This window comes from Quercus lobata, chromosome 1 (genome assembly GCF_001633185.2).
Source record: "Quercus lobata isolate SW786 chromosome 1, ValleyOak3.0 Primary Assembly, whole genome shotgun sequence".
In the NCBI taxonomy this organism is placed as follows: domain Eukaryota; kingdom Viridiplantae; phylum Streptophyta; class Magnoliopsida; order Fagales; family Fagaceae; genus Quercus; species Quercus lobata.
Genome location: NC_044904.1, coordinates 39,977,935 through 39,994,211, shown reverse-complemented (window position 1 = coordinate 39,994,211; position 16,277 = coordinate 39,977,935). Strand labels below are relative to the sequence as shown.

The 16,277-nt window shown below is 40.7% G+C and overlaps 1 protein-coding gene across 1 annotated transcript; it reads left to right on the top strand.

Annotated features, from left to right (window-relative positions):
• Positions 1-963, top strand: LOC115953821. The gene is made up of 2 exons (XM_031071623.1): positions 1-303; positions 517-963. Exons 1-2 carry the CDS (start codon positions 1-3, stop codon positions 961-963), a joined length of 750 nt encoding a protein of 249 aa, XP_030927483.1.
• Positions 964-16,277: the final 15,314 nt, after the last annotated feature.

Sequence of the window (16,277 nt, the reverse complement as noted above, 5' to 3'; positions counted from 1 at the left end):
ATGCCTTACTTGAAGTGCGTCGACGAGGAAGAGGCTAGATACATCCTGGAAGAAGTTCACGGTGGAATTTGTGGCGACCATACCGGCTCCAGATCCCTAGTGAACAAGGTAGTAAGAGCAGGATATTTTTGGCCAACCATACAGGTAGACGCTGTTGAGATCGTTAGGAGGTGCGATAAATGCCAGCGATACGGGAATGTGCAACGGCTTCCAGCAGAGAGAATGACGACTATAGCCTCCCCATGGCCATTCGCACAGTGGGGAATTGACATCGTCGGTCCTTTGCCCCAAGGTAAAGGTCAGGTAAAATTCCTACTTGTTGCTATTAATTATTTCACGAAATGGGTTGAAGTAGAGGCCCTAGCAACGATCACTGAGGCTCGGATCCGGAGCTTTGTGTGGAAGAATATAATCTGCAGGTTCGGGATTCCCTTGACGATCATATCAGATAATGGGAGGTAGTTCGACAGCCAAGGCTTCAGGGAATTCTGTTCAAACCTTGGGATCAAGAATCAGTTCTCGTCCCCAGGGCATCCTCAGGCAAACGGGCAGACGGAAGTGACGAACCGGACGCTGCTCAAGATTATCAAGACTAGACTGGATGATGCGAAGGGTGCCTGGCCAGAAGAACTACCAAATGTCCTGTGGGCCTACAGAACCACTGCTAGAACCCCAACAGGAGAAACCCCCTTCAGGCTTACCTATGACACAGAAGCAATAATCCCAATCGAAGTGGGGGTAACGAGCATCAGACGAGGAATTTTCAACGAAGGGATAAACGACGACGAACTACGACTCAACCTGGATTGTCTAGACGAAGTAAGAGACAACGCATCCAACAAGATGACGAAGTATCAGAAAAAGATGGCCAAATACTACGATAAGAGGGTCAAACTTAGACGACTGGACATAGGAGACCTCGTCCTACGCAGGACCACCACAGCAACTAAAGACCCTACATAGGGAAAGTTGGGTCCTACTTGGGAAGGTCCTTACCGAGTCATTCATTACTCAAGGCAGGGAAGTTATCACCTGGAAACCATGGACGGACAAAGGCTCCCTCGACCATGGAACATTGAGCACCTAAAAAAGTACCACCAGTAGATGTAATAGACAAATGCAGTCACTCTTGAATTTAATAAAAAAAAAAAAAACTTTGATGTCTTTATGCAAACAGGTCTAGCCAATTGTAAGACGAACTAACGTAACAAGATTCCACCTTGACGGATGTAAGTTACTGACAACAACGCCAACGGGTATAAGGCAAACTAAAGTAACAAGATTCCGCCTTGACGGATGTAAGTTACTAACGACCCTCATAGCGGGTACAAAATATGTGAAAGCTAAGTGATAAGATTCCGGCAAGACGGATGTAAATCACTCACGAATCCCTAAGTGACAAGATTCCTTAACCGGATGTAAGTCACCAAAAAATGGCCAAGTGATAAGATTCCGCTAAGACGGATGTAAATCACTGACGAATACTTAAGTGACAAGATTCTTTAACCGGATGTAAGTCACCAAAAAATGGTCAAGTAATAAGATTCCGCTTTGACGGATGTAACTCACGAAGGCCCAAAAGAAAGTGAATGTCCCCAGAACGTGCTAGTGACGTAGACATAATCCTAAAGCCTACGCATATGGCAAAGTCCCACTCAACGAACTCAAGATCCTGACGAACCCGCAAGAGAGAGAACAAGAAGAAAAAGGAGGACAACAACCCTCATCAAGGATAAGGAATGACGAGCAAATCACGGCTAAAGAAATTTACGCTAACTACCAGCTAAGTACAAGGTATGCTAAGAAGTTTATACTAAATCACAAACATATGCAAGGTCATAGACAGGAGCATAGCCACAAAAATAGGTAAGTACTAAATCATAAAAAGCCCAAAAACGGAAGGCAATTATCCTTGTTCTTCCTACAGACCCATAAAACGGAGTGGCATGAGACATTGTTCTGAAAATAGAAATAAAAAATATATATATGTACATCTCCAAAAAAGCCCAAAACACAATGGGCAAATATAAAAGATAAATTTTCCTAAGTATCAGGTTCGAGTGTCTGGAGCGTCAGTAACGGTATCGTCAGCAGCAGCGGGAGCATTCTCAGCAATAGGGGCGTCATCAGTAGCAGGGGCGTCACCTTCAGGTGCAGAAGACTGGGTAGCCTCGTCAGTAGCCATCTCTTGATCTACCACTTCTAGATCCAAATTCGGCAGATCAACCCCTGTAGGGTGCTTGACAAGGTACCTGCGAAGGAGCTCGAAACCCTTGAAGTACCAGCTGAAGAATACTGTGGAATACTCCTCAGTTTGCTGAAAGGCCTCGACGGACCTGGCAGCGATCGTCTTCAACTTCTCCTTTGCCGCCTGAAGCTGGTCGTCCTTCTCCAGATTCAGCTGACGCTCGACCCTAAAGTCAGAATTCAGAGCCTTGACTTTCTCCTTCAATGTGGCAGCCTCGTCCATCGACTCTATGAGGTCCTTTCTTCAGCGTCGAGTTCTCCTTTTCCAGAGCCTCCATCCTGGACGTCAAGGAAGCCACCTTAGCCTCTTGAGTGAGACACTCGGAAGCAAGGTGAAGGCTCTCCCCCAACACCTGATGAAGCAAAATAAGTGCGTCAGTAAAAACAATAAAAAAATAAAAAAAAAACGGGGAAATTGATGGGAGAAGAAACCAAGGAAAATGCCTGAACAGCCTTACCTGCACAATCTTATGGACGTGCTGACTCGCAACCACATTGATAGGCACTCCAGAAAAGACCTTAAGGTCCTCAGCCCTCACAACGTTATGTGCCCGCTCCACAGCCACACCTTCATCATCAAAGACGGACGAGCCAACTCTCTCCTTCTCTTTGTCTTTGGCTGACAGTCTCGGCCTCTTTGATGACGGGGTAGGGATCTCCTCAACTGAAGTAGCCGGCGAAGCCACTCGGGTACCCTCAACTCCCGAGATGATGGGAGTAGCATCCACAGAGGGGACGACAGAAGGACCCTTTCCCGTCACACGAACTACTTTCTTGCCAATACTAGCCAAGGGTTCGTCCTTCTTGGCCCTCATCTTGGTGTACATATCCTTGTTGAACTTGGTCGTCATCTCTAAAAAAAAAAAAAAAAAAAAAAAAAGACTAAGAAATCCAAAGTACGCAAGTGAAGGTCAGTACTGACGAGGTAAACACTTACTCTTCTTCTCCTCGATGCTAATGCTGCGCAAAACGTAAGGAGATGGATCCGGACCTAAGCAGTAGAAAGCAAGTGTCTGTGGGTCAAGGAGATCGTCCCAACTCTCAATCGACTTTGCGTATTCGATTGCCTTCTGAACACGACCCTGGTATTTGCTCTTCAACTTGGGGAGTTTTTTAACTGCAAAAGAAAGTGAACAAGTGGTTAGTGACGACCAAACATGCAAGACAAAAATAAACAGACGAGAAGAAACATGGACGCACCTAAGTTTGGGGTTCCCCACCGACGAAGTAACCTTGGGATATCACCCCAAGCCTCGCTAGAAGGGGTCTCAAAGTCATCCCCGGACACGAAAATGAAACGTGACTTCCAGTACCTGAATGACGAGGCTAAACCCTTAATGATTCTAGTCCTCCTCGTCCAAGGGACTAGTTCATAGTACCCATACTCTTTTGATTCCTTTAAACGGTAGATATGGACGAGCTCACTCACTTTGATCATATCTTCGTTGGCAGCCAGCCAAATCTCCATACAATTAATGACTATCCTCCAGGAGTTAGGCATGAGTTGCTCGGAGGCAATGCCAAAATGACTCAGGAGCTCCATCACCAAAGGATGGACGGGTAGCCTAAGTCCAGAAGTGAAAGCAGCCTCGTAGAAGCACACTTCACCTAGAAAGAAGTGGCAGGCCCGATCCTCAGGACCAAGCCGACGAACGCGGACCCGCGCAGGGAACTGGAACCTATCCTTAAACCTAGCCACTGTGTCAGCGTCCAGCCCACACTCCTCGTTGAGAGCGTAAAAAGCCCTAACCTGACGAGGGGTGGAAACGGCTGTATCACCCTCGACCGGGCCGCTGCTAAACGACAACCCAGTGTCTAATTCACTGGATCTCACCTCCGACATCCTCCTCGTCTCTCTCTCAAACCAAGCTAGTGACCGGCCTAAAATTGGAGATAGCTCCTCTAGAACCACACTCAACCCACTACCTTCAAAAAGATAGTCCCCAATCAAAGGAAAAAAGTCCCCGGAAACGCCTAAAGCCACCCCTAAGCGAGCAAAAAAGAAAGAAACTGAGGGGCAAGCTACCCAAACCTCAGAGGAACTAACCATGAAAAGGGATACCCAATCCTAAATGCCCAAATATCAAACACAAAAACAACAAAAGTAAAAGACAAAGAAAAAAAATCGGGGATTTGTAAAGGGACCTTGAAGAAAAAATCTGAGAAATCGAAGAAGTAGCGTACGTTGGAAAGTGGAACAGTCGAGGCCGGAGAAATTCGTCGCCGGAGTAAGGTCAAAGTCGCCGGAGCAGAATCAGAATGATGGCAGAAACAAACAAAAGAGACAAACACTCGGAGTAGGAAAAGAAAGAAAAACCAGAGTGAAGGAAAAAGAAAAGTTTTTAAAACCAAAAACCCAAGGAAACTGAAAAGTAGCGGGAAACCCAAGGGTCATGCCATCAATACCCTCAATCAACATATGCCACGTGGCCACATTCCATACTGCGCCGCCATCACTCATTAAATTCGAAACGAAACCCCAAGCGTCACAAACAACTCAGGAAAAGAAACTTTTCACCTTCTGTGGCCCTCATGACACGTAACTGACGACCACAGAACTTGGGGGGCAACTGATGGGAATGACGAGAACACATTACCTTGACGAGGTCAACCTAGTGACGAGGTCACCCCTGACGACGAACAAGCCATCACTGACGAGGAAAGGAAAGTCATTCAATGGTGCCAGCAAGTAACCTGAGCAATTACGAAACCAGTAAAACAGACCGTTGGAGCCTAATAAAAGCCCTATAATTGGGCTGGAGGCGTTACAAAAGAGAGACATTAACACCCCAACGGCTAGCAGTCAAGCTCACATATATAAAGTCCTCACATTGGCAGCATAAGGTACATAGATACTGAGACTCTAAGAGAATACTTATTACTTTCTAGTTTTGTGAATTGCTTTACTGTTCTACTTTGGCATCGGAGGCGTTGTGACAGGCACCACACCGGTGACCCCTTTTTGAAGATACACAAGTGCTGACGGGGAGTTCCATCTGCCTATTACAACTGACGAGTTTACACTTCATCACTTCTCCCATGATGATATCTATGCTTCCTAGTATTGTCATGAAATTAATCAATTTCATTCTTTTAAACTTAGGGAAGAATTTGAAAATTTATAAAGGGTAAAATATAGTAACTATTCTTAAGGTTTGGGGTAATGTCAAGCTCAATTAAGATTTTTTAGAAATAGCTCATTTAATCCTTAAACACAAATTGTGTTACATACCTACAATTAATAACAATGTTCTCAAAACAAATTCTAAACTCAAATCTCTCTCTCTCTCTCTCCAATGATGGATCTTCTTTTGTTCATCTCTCTATTTTAGTGATGGAGATCTTGCAGTGGTGGGTGAACAGTTTTCGTTGAGTCAATGATGATTTTGTTGACTAGATTTGGGTTTGACCAACATGGGTATTAAGACTTTAATGTGTAGTTTGGTGGTTTATGGCAATTTTGTGGTGGAGTCAGGATCTTGGCTATTGGATTTTCCCAGGTTTCTTTGTGGAGGAGAAAAACTTGGGTTTCTTTTTTAAGGAGCCTTTCCTTTTGGTTTTCTCACCTACCAAATGCTACACAAAGGAAATGAGACTTTTTGTGGCTTTTCCTTTTGATTTTTGTGGCTTTTCTCTTTGATTTTCTTGGCTACTAAAAGCAAAGTAATTGCCTTCTTTGTTAAATTTTATTTTAAGAAAAAGAACCAAAGAAATGCATTGCTCATTTTGTTGAATTTACACTATGTTTGGATGGGTGGATTTTAGGGAGGATGAAAAAAATTGGAGAGAAAATAGGAGAGAAAATGAGAAAGAGTGTTGTTTGGTAAGGAGGGAGGAAGAGGAAAATTTTTGGTGGGGCCCAGGCATTTTCCACCTGGGCCCACCTAAAACTTGTCTCTCCAAAATAGAGAGAAAATAGTGTGGGAGGAGTTTTATGGATAAATGACAAAATTGCCCACTGCACTAATTTCGTTCCATTGTCTTTTTTTTTTTTCTCCTGCCTGCTTTCCTAGGCATTTGCTCCTTTTAAGGCATTATTTATTATTATTATTATTATTATTATTATTATTTTCACTTTCTAAGAACAATGCCTACTCTTTTTTTTTTTTTAATCCTTTTTTCTTTTGATTTTCTGGGTTGTACGTAGTGTTATTTATTTATTTTTTTTAATTAGACATGATTTTTTTTTCTGGACATAATTTTTATTGTTTAATAAATTTGGGTGATTGTTTTTTTTTTTTTTTTTAATTGCTTGTCATATTTTTTATTTTAATTGTGCATCATTTTTTTAACAAGGGTATATGAGTAAATTTATACAAACTCACTTTTTCCATCCCTCTACTTTTTCACTCCCAAACAAACAAAAATGAGAGAAATTAAAATATTTTCTATCCTCCCACGTTTCTATTCTCCCACCATTTTCTATCCTCCCACTTTTTCACCCCTCCAACCAAACACACCCTTAAGAAGAAAAAGGGAGGAAAATTATATAAATTCAAAGAATGAATCATAGGGTCCATAAACAGACTATTCAAAATTTTGAGATTTGGTCAAGCAAAAAAAAGAAAAAGCAAAAAAAAAAAGAGAGAGACAAAGGTAGAACGAGAGTTTCTGTATGTGAAAAGATAGAGAGAGTTTCAAATATGAGTATAGCATTTGTTGGAGAAAAAATATGTTCTTAAACATGTAACATCATTTTTGTTGAAGGACCAAATGAGTTGTTTCTAAAAAATCTTGGATATGCTTGGCATTACCTCGAACCTGGAAAGTAGTTATTGTATTTTACCCATTTATAAAATTAGGTGGGCAAATTTTCCATTAAGGAAAATTACTCTAATCCTCTATTTGAAAATTTCCCAATACTAACTTCATCTCATCTTCTTACTCTATGCCATTTTGAAACACCCCAAAATATAATCATCTTTAAATAGTCAATTATCATAACATTAATAATTTTCCTAACTAACCTCTTTATTTAAAAATTCACTATCCATCTTTTACTCAATTTTAAATTAATGTGGAGAGTTTTGAAAATTTACCTCTTTATATATATATATATATATATATATATCTACTAACTATATAAAAATAAAATAAAATAAAATTTTAAAAATTAAAAATAATAATTAAAAAAAAAGGAAAAAAAAAAAAGAAGCAAAGACAAATCTACAATAACATTTGGTTTGTTCAATTTGGGGGGCAAAAACTCAATTTCACATATTTTATTTGGGCTAGCAATTCAATTTAAAAGACAAAAAAATAAATAATAATAAAAACCACAACACTTATCTCCTAGTTACTTAACTCCTAATGTTTGTTATGGGAAAGAAAAGCTCAAGCTAGACACATAAGGCAAAGAGCAAGGAATTTCTTGAGAGAGAGAGAGAGAGTTTGTGTTTTTGAGATAAATACGTGTACGGCACCAATGCAATTTGTACTGATTTGGTGAAATAAGGCTTAGAGATAGAGGGAAAGAGAATTGTAGGGTTGTAGGGAAGAGGATTGGTTTAAAGCATGGGAAGAGACTGTTGTTTCACTTTGGTGGAGATTGTGGGTGGGTTTAGGTTTCTTGGAAGTTGGGAGAGAAATAAAGGGCTAGACAACAAAAGGTGTTGGTTTTGTGGTTTGGCTTTCTCAACCCAACACAATACATGTATTTCTCTCTCTAAAGTTCTCTTCTCTATGGGTTGATTGATTTCCTTTTTTTTTTTTTTTTTTAGATTGATTTCTTATTCTTTTTTGTTTCGTTGTTTCAATTTTTTACTACCTATATGTTTGATGAAAAAATATATAGTGGTTGTTAAATTTTTGTCGGTCTTTTTTGTTTCGTTGCTTCAATTTTTAATTGCCTAAATATTTGATGAAGAAATATGTAGTGATTGTTGAATTTTTAGTTTTATACAAATGTTTTTATACATGCATTTTATTAAGGTCTGCATTGTTTTCTAATAGTAAAATAAAAATTGAAGCAACGAAACAAAAAAGAATAAGAAATCAGCCCATTTTGAATAGAGTTTTAGAGAGAGAAATACATGTATTGTAATGAGTTAAGAATGCCAAACCACAAACCAACACCCTTTGTTGCCTGGTGTGGACAACCCATTTTGCAACCTGCATTTAACTTCACATAGAGGGTTAAAGAATAATTTTACCTTGGAGATAATCATCTTAATTTTGGCCATTAGATCCTTAATTTCATTTCATTAAAGAAATCTTGATGATATAACGATCAAATTAACTAGTCATAAGTCTTAATTGGACCATCGAATTGAAAGTCATCCTTGAATCAAGTTTTAATAGCCGACTATATGCACATTAAGTCCAACTATATGTGATTATAAACAATTAACTTTGATTGATTATAATTATAATCAATTTGAAATTAATAACGTATCATAATGCAATTGGCTAAGACTACAACTTATGGTAAGGTTGTACACACTTGATTAATAAGATGGTCAAACATTAATTATTCAATGAGTAATTGGTGTAATTATATTTTTAATTGGGATAATTATGTCATGACTTAGGGTTGATTAATTCTAAAATGGAAGTAATTAGGGCCTATTAATGTTAATTGTGCTGAAACTTTTTTCCAACAAATGACATATGATGAACACAAGGAAATCAGTAGGCTGAATGTCTCGGGTGTTGATGATCTCAATATTACTTGGAATGTCCTAAAAAGATAAACACAAAATTAGAGGAGACCGGGGAAGACCAGTCAAGAATCCTCCGATGGTAAACTCAGTATTTTTGGAATTCCAATTTGTGTGGAAGTGTCTGAATGTCTTACCCTCTTGTAGAAGAGTCCTTATATAGTGCTTTGTCTGAGGCAGTTATTTCTCCTACCGTTGTGGTGTTCGGAAGACTCGGAGGTAACTTCCATAACCGCCATGGAAGTAACCTTATTTGGGCTCTGTTTTCCACAACCGTTTATTGGGGAAACGGTTTTGTAGCCTGACAAGAAAACAGAGGTCGCTTCGAGTTTGTATCCAAGGAACATGTTCAGGACGCAAGGTGCTCGTCTAACCGACTTCATGGATGGACGAGCTTATCCTTGGACGAACATGCCCTAAGCCACTTAACTCTTCCTTAGGACAAGTCATATGGATGAGTTTAGGAGTTGGTCTATTTTATAACATCATCAGTTGCCCCCTCGTCCACATGGATCGTCTAAGGGAATATGTAGCTTGGCATCATTTCCCTGGACATACGTATTTAATGTCTTCAGTTAGATGTGCCACATATCATAATTTTATCGATGACCAGTCTCGTCGATTTATTTTTTCAAGGGGTAAGCCACGTGTCATATCCTGGTTGGTTGTGTCGTTTCAAATACCCAGGTCAGCTGTCTATAAATAGTGGAATTCCTCCTCTACCCTTTACATTTCTGAAAGTTTCCTTTGTCTAGAGCCTCGTCTAGAAGTCTCTCTACGTCCATAGTCCTCTCTCGTCTAAAGCCAGGTATTCTCTTCCTTCTCGTCTTTAGGTTTTTGGTATCCAAAAAATGTCTGAAACTGTTATTTCTTCGTCTAGCAATAGTACAGAGAAAGCTATAGACGAGTATTATGATACAACTAATGATAGTGGTTCTAGTAATAGTAGCCATAGTAATGAGGAGAGTTCTATGGACAAGGGATATACCTCTGGTGTCCCTGGGCTTCCTTTAGAAGTTATCCAAGAACAACTTAGGAAAGCCTCTAGTTCCCATGCTGGCACCCCGTCTAGTGTCCCTCCGTCTAGTCCTTTGGACGAAGAGGAGACCGTGTATAGTTGTGTAGTAGGTATTCATTCCAAACGAATGAGCAAAGGCTTAACAATCTTAGGACATGGTACTAGATCCCGGATGAGCTTAACCCTAGGTTGCCTGTCCGTGGAGAATGGTGCTCTAATCCTCGTTTTGGAGTAGGCGTCTATGAGGCTTATTTCTTGGGGGGTTTTAGGTTGCCTTTGAATGCATTTGCTAGAAAGTTACTGGTTAGGTTAGGTTTAGGTATATGTCAATTCAACCCTAACGTGTGGAGATTAGTTATCTCAATGCAAATTTTGTGGAGGGAAGTATTTGAAGGAGACCGTCCTCTTACTGTGGACAAGTTCCTCTTTTGTTACAAACCCTCAGAGATAAATCAATCCTTTGGTTTTTACCAATTCACAGCTAGGGGTGAAGATTGTAGATTAATCAAGTCCCTGGCCTCGTCTAACAGGAGTTGGAAGACAGAGTTTATCTTTGTCTCCGATTTTTGGACAAGGAACCCTGTGGACGTTGGTAGGGACCCTTTTGCCCCTTACTCTGGGGACTTAGGGAACCTTTGTCCTGAAGGTATGTCCCTCTCCTTTTTCATCTTTCTTTTTCTTCTCTTATTTTTTACTTGTTTTTAACCCTTGTTTATCATTTGCTTTTCAGGTGTTAAACAACCATCCTTAAGTAAATTTCACCGTGACCGCATCCACAGGGCTCGTCTTTACGTCGATAGAGATTTTCATTCTTTGGTTACCCTACGACATCTTGCCAAGTGGAGACTTGGTCCTGAACCATCAGACGAGGCTATTGCTCACAAGGTCACAGTGCGAAGAAGTAATGTTTTCATTTAATGGTCATTTGAACATCCTATTATATTTCCTGATCTATTTATAATTCGTCACCTTTTTTTTTCCCTTTAGGAATGTCAACAATGAAAGAAAATAAAGAGAAAGAAGTTATAGGTGAGGAGAGTCGTCTTGAGACTCAGTCTCAAACTCATCCGTTGGTTGGGGACAAAAAGAGATCTTTGTCTAAAAACCTTGATTTGGGAAATCTCCCCAACCGACGAGGCAAAAAGGCTAAGCATGGGTCGTCCCAAATAGTCAAGCCCAACCTTCCTATGTCTCAACCGTCCGTCAAAATATATGACGTGGACTCATCCACTCCAATTGAGACCACTCTGTCTAAGACTCCTCCGCCCAAGATGATTGTGCATCCACATCCCAACTTTCTCAATGGGTCCCTTCAAATATTATTGAAAATGAAGACTTGGCTTGGGAACGTTTTCAGAAAGCTATTTCAGATGAGGACATAAACACTTACTATGACATGTCCCTAAAGGATTTTGAACATTCTGGTGTTCATGATCTTTTTAAGGTATGTAATCGTCTCTTTTTTTTTTTTTTTGCTGAAAAATATATATTTATATATATTTTCATCTAACTTTCATTTTTATTCATTCATTTTCATCTTTTTTAAGCTATGTCAAAATTTATTGCAACGTTCCGGCGAGCCACAGGAGTAGACAAGATGAGGATCTTGTTAGAGATGAGAATTCAGGAAGTGAAAGAGGAATCTAAGAAGTGGGCTGAGGTAGCTGCCAAGGCTAAGGCGAAGACAACGGAGCTACAAAACTTGATTGAGGAGTTGAAAACTGATGTGGTGGAAAGAGATACTCGTCTTGATCATCTACAGAAAAAGAACGACGAGCTGAGTACTCTTCTTTCCAAGGCAAAAGAAGATGTAGTGACTGAATTCAAGGCATCCAAGCAATACACTGATCTTCTAGACGCCAATTATGCAGCAGGCTTTAAGGATTTTAGAATGGATGCTATGGAAAATTTTCCTGAAGTGGGGACTTTAGCTCCATTAAGCTTAACCTGACTGCTACTACCAGCTCTCTTCTTCAAACTAGCTCTGAGGACGTCAATGTGGAAGATGATGCTACCACTCAGCCACTTCAGACAACCCCAATGCTAATGCCCCTTTTTCATAAAGACGAGACCTTTACATTTAAGTTATCCTTAGTATTTCTATCTCTTTTTTTTATTTTTTTTTTATTTGATCCATTGTTTTGGATCTTTTTATTGTAACCCAAGTACATTTTATCTCGTCCATGGGTAGGATTGATGCATTATGGGTTTTACTTCGTCCATTGTTAGGACGTTTTCATGCTTAGTTTAAGGCTTTTGCTCGTTCATGATTTGGACGAACATGCCTTCGTTACCCTTAAGAGAGTTTACAGACGTTACATCTCTGCGTCCAGAAAATTTACTCATCTTGGGCTCTTAGCCTTCTTGTGGACTATTTGAACGAAAATAGCATGGAAACTAGGAATTAACACAACATTATATACATGGCATAAATATTGTTCATAGACGAGGCATATGCTTAGAAGCGAATGCCTTCTAGAGAGTTCAATAAATACAAACAAACCCATAATTTCGTTCATAACCACAACATAATAATAATAAAGTAATATTAAAAATACGTAGATAAACAGGCTCCAAGATCGTCCATTGTAACACTCGTTCAGGCTAGCATTTTACTGATAATATCTCCTCGAGTGCTCAACATTCCAAGGATGCTCCAATTTCCTCCAGTCTAGGGCCTCCAAGTAGTAGGATCCTTGCCTTTTACAGTAGATAACTCTGTAGGGTCCTTCCTAATTAGGTCTCAGTTTCCCATGATCTGAGTTCTTGGTTGCCAAAGAAACCTTTTTTAGGACGAGATCTCCTATGTTGAACTGTCTTGGCTTCACCATTGCATCATACTGCCTAGCCATGAGGTTTTTGTACCTCGCCGTCTTATGTTCTGCGTCCATCCTTACCTCGTCTATTAGATCGAGGTTTAAATGGAGTTGCTCCTCGTTATCCTTATCCTGATACGTCGTTACCCTATGGTTGGTTATGTGCACTTCTGCATGTATAACTGTCTCGCTTCCATAGGCTAGCTTGAAAGGAGTTTCCCCTGTAGGGGTTCTCACCGTCGTCCTGTACGCCCATAAAACACTTGGTAGCTCATCTAAACGGAGTTACTCCTTGTTATCCTTATCCTGATACGTCATTACCCTGTGGTTGGCTATGCGCACTTCTGCAGGTATAACTTCCTCACTTCCATAGGCTAGCTTGAAAGGAGTTTCCCCTGTAGGGGTTCTCACCGTCATCTTGTACGCCCATAAAACATCTGGTAGCTCATCTGGCCATATTCCCTTCGCCCCCTCAAGCCAAGTCTTGATGATTTTCAACAAGGATCGGTTTGTAACTTTGGCCTGACCGTTTGCTTGGGAGAGGGTAGGCGAGGAATAATGATTTTGAATTCCAAAGTGTACACAGAAGTCCCTGAAAAGTGCATTGTCAAATTGTCGTCCGTTGTCAGACATTAATACTCTAGGCACCCCAAATCTGCACACAATGTTCTTCCAAACAAAGATCTTGACATTTTGTTGCGTGATATTCGCTACGGGTTCTACTTCCACCCACTTGGTGAAATAATCAATGCCCATCACCAGAAACTTCATCTACCTCATCCCAAGTGGAAAATGGCCCAAAATATCTAGCCCCCACTGTGCCAAGGGCTATGAGACCATCATTGGCGTGAGATACTCTAACAGCTGTCTAGGGACGTTGCTAAACCGTTGACATTGGTTACATACCTTGACATAAACTTTTGCATCTACCTGAATAGTTGGCCAGTCGTACCCTGCACGGACAACCTTATGGATAAGTGACCTAGCCCCCGAATGGTTTCCGCAGGCTCCTTCATGAACCTCTCTCAACACATAGTTTGCCTTGTCCGAAGCTAAACATCTGAGATAAGGTTGAGAGAAACCTCTCTTGTATAGTACTTCGTCCAAAAGGACATATCTTACTGCCTTGACCCTGAGCTTTTTGGCCTCATCCTTCCCTTTTGGGAGCTTTCTGTCCTTCAGGTATAACATTATGGGGGTCATCCAGTTCTCTTCATTCTCTATTTGCTGCATCTTTGGAAGATCTATACTTGGGACATACTGAACTTCATCGACTCATCCATGGCTTCATTCGCTGAGGCTTCCTTTGCTAACGTATCTGCTTCCATGTTCTCCTCCCTTGGGATTTGAACGAAGTCAGCTTTCTTGAATTTCTTCACAAGCCGCAATACATTTTCAAGGTATTTTTTCATTCGTTCTTCCTTAGCCTCACACGTCTCGTTTATCTAGCCCATGACCAACTGAGAATCTCCTAGGATGAGTATTGATTTTGCTTTTACTGATCTAGCCAAGTCCAGCCCTTTGAGAAGAGTTTCATACTCAACTTCATTATTAGTTGCTTGATATTGCAAACAGATCTTATGCTTTAGCTTATCTCCTTCCGGGGATTGTAGAACCACTCCTATTCCCCCTGCATGTTGCGTGGACGAGCTGTCCACATGGACGACCCACTTCTTACTGTCTTCTATCCTTTCTAAGTCATCATAGTTTGGTGTGAACTCCGCAATGAAATCTGTCAGGTCTTGAGCCTTTATCGCATTCTTAAGTTGATATCTGACGTCAAACTCACTAAGTTCAACAGCCCTTTGGATCAGTCGTCCTACGGCTTCCAACTTGTTCATGGCTTTCTTGAGCGGATGGTCTGTCATAACATTGATTACATGAGCTTGGAAGTAGTACCTTAGCTTCCTGGAAGCCGTTATTAGCGCGAAAGCTAGCTTTTCTATTAACGGATATTGTCCTTCTGCTCCCTTTAGTGCTCTGCTTGTATAGTACACGGGCTTTTGCACTCTTCCTTCCTCCCTTATCAATGCTGAACTAACGGCATGTAGGGTCACTGCTAAGTACAAATACAACTCCTCTCCCATCACAAACGGACTTAGCAATGGAGCCGTAACAAGGTATGTCTTCAAGTCTTGAAAGGCTTTTTGGCATTCGTCCTCAAACGCTTTCTTAAGAACCTTAAAAAATGGTAAGCATTTGTCAGTAGCTTTAAAGACAAACCTGTTGAGGGCAGCAACTCGTCCGGTAAGGGACTAGACTTCTTTGATGTTTTGTGAAGGCTTCATATCTAGAATTGCTTTGATCTTTTCAGGATTTGCCTCAATCCCCCTATGCGAAACTATGAATCCGAGGAATTTTCCTAATGATACTCCAAAAGTGCATTTGCTGGGGTTCAACTTCATACTGTATCGTCTGAACATGTCAAAAGTCTCTTGCAGGTCATCCAGATGCTTTCCCTCATTGAGACTTTTTACCAACATGTCATCCATATAAACTTCTACATTTCGTCCAATTTGAGGACGAAACATATGGTTGACCAGTCGTTGGTATGTTGCCCCAGCGTTATTCAAGCCAAAGGGCATCACTTCATAACAAAACAAGCCTTGACTAGTAACAAAGGATGTCTTCTCCTGGTCTGCCTCGTCCATCCTTATTTGATTATATCCTGAGAAAGCATCTATAAAACTAAGTAATTTATGATCGGCAGTGGAATCCACCAGTTGATCAATAGGAGGTAATGGATAGCTATCCTTGGGGAAAGCCTTGTTTAGATCAGTAAAGTCTACACACATCCTCCACTTGCCATTTGCCTTCTTGATCATTACTACATTAGCTAGCCAATCCGGATAGTACACCTCTTTAATGAACTTCGCTGCAATCAACTTTTGGACCTCATCCTTAATAGCATTGTCTCTCTTAAGGGCGAATACTTTTTTCTTTTGTCGCACAGGCTTAGAGGAGGGACATACATTCAAACGGTAGGTAATGACACTAGGATCTATACCTGGCATATCCTCATGACTCCGAGCAAACACATCAATGCTCTTTTTCAAAAAACAGATGAGGTCCTTCTTAGTCTTCTCTTCTAGATCTGCTCCAACCCTGGTACACCTCTCAGAGTTATTCTCGTCTAAAGAAATATCTTCTAACACTTCGGTGGGCTCAGCCACAACTCTCTTTTCTTCAATATTCATTTTCTGGATTTGTTCGTCCATGGCCAACATGGTCAGGTAACATTCTCTTGCTGCTAGCTGGTCTCCTTGTACTTGCCCTATTCCATACTCTGTTGGAAACTTGACTGTCAGATGATAGGTAGATGTAACCACCTTCCAACTACTTAAAGTCGGTCTTCCAATTATAGCATTGTAGGAGGAGAAACAATCTACCACAAGGAAATTCACGTCTGGTTAATTGTTGCGAATATGCCCCTACCACCACAGGTAATGTAACTGTACCTACAGGCTGCACCTTCATTCCACCAAAGCCTACCAAAGGCGAGTTCACTAGACGAAGTAGGTCTTGTCCTAGCCTCAT

Excerpts from the sequence above, each read along its gene's own strand:
- LOC115953821 (XM_031071623.1), top strand. The coding sequence starts at position 1 with ATGCCTTACTTGAAGTGCGTCGACGAGGAAGAGGCTAGATACATCCTG. Across the intron at positions 304-516 it reads TGCCCCAAGGTAAAGGTCAG|TTCTCGTCCCCAGGGCATCC; the intron begins GTAAAATTCCTA and ends ATCAAGAATCAG.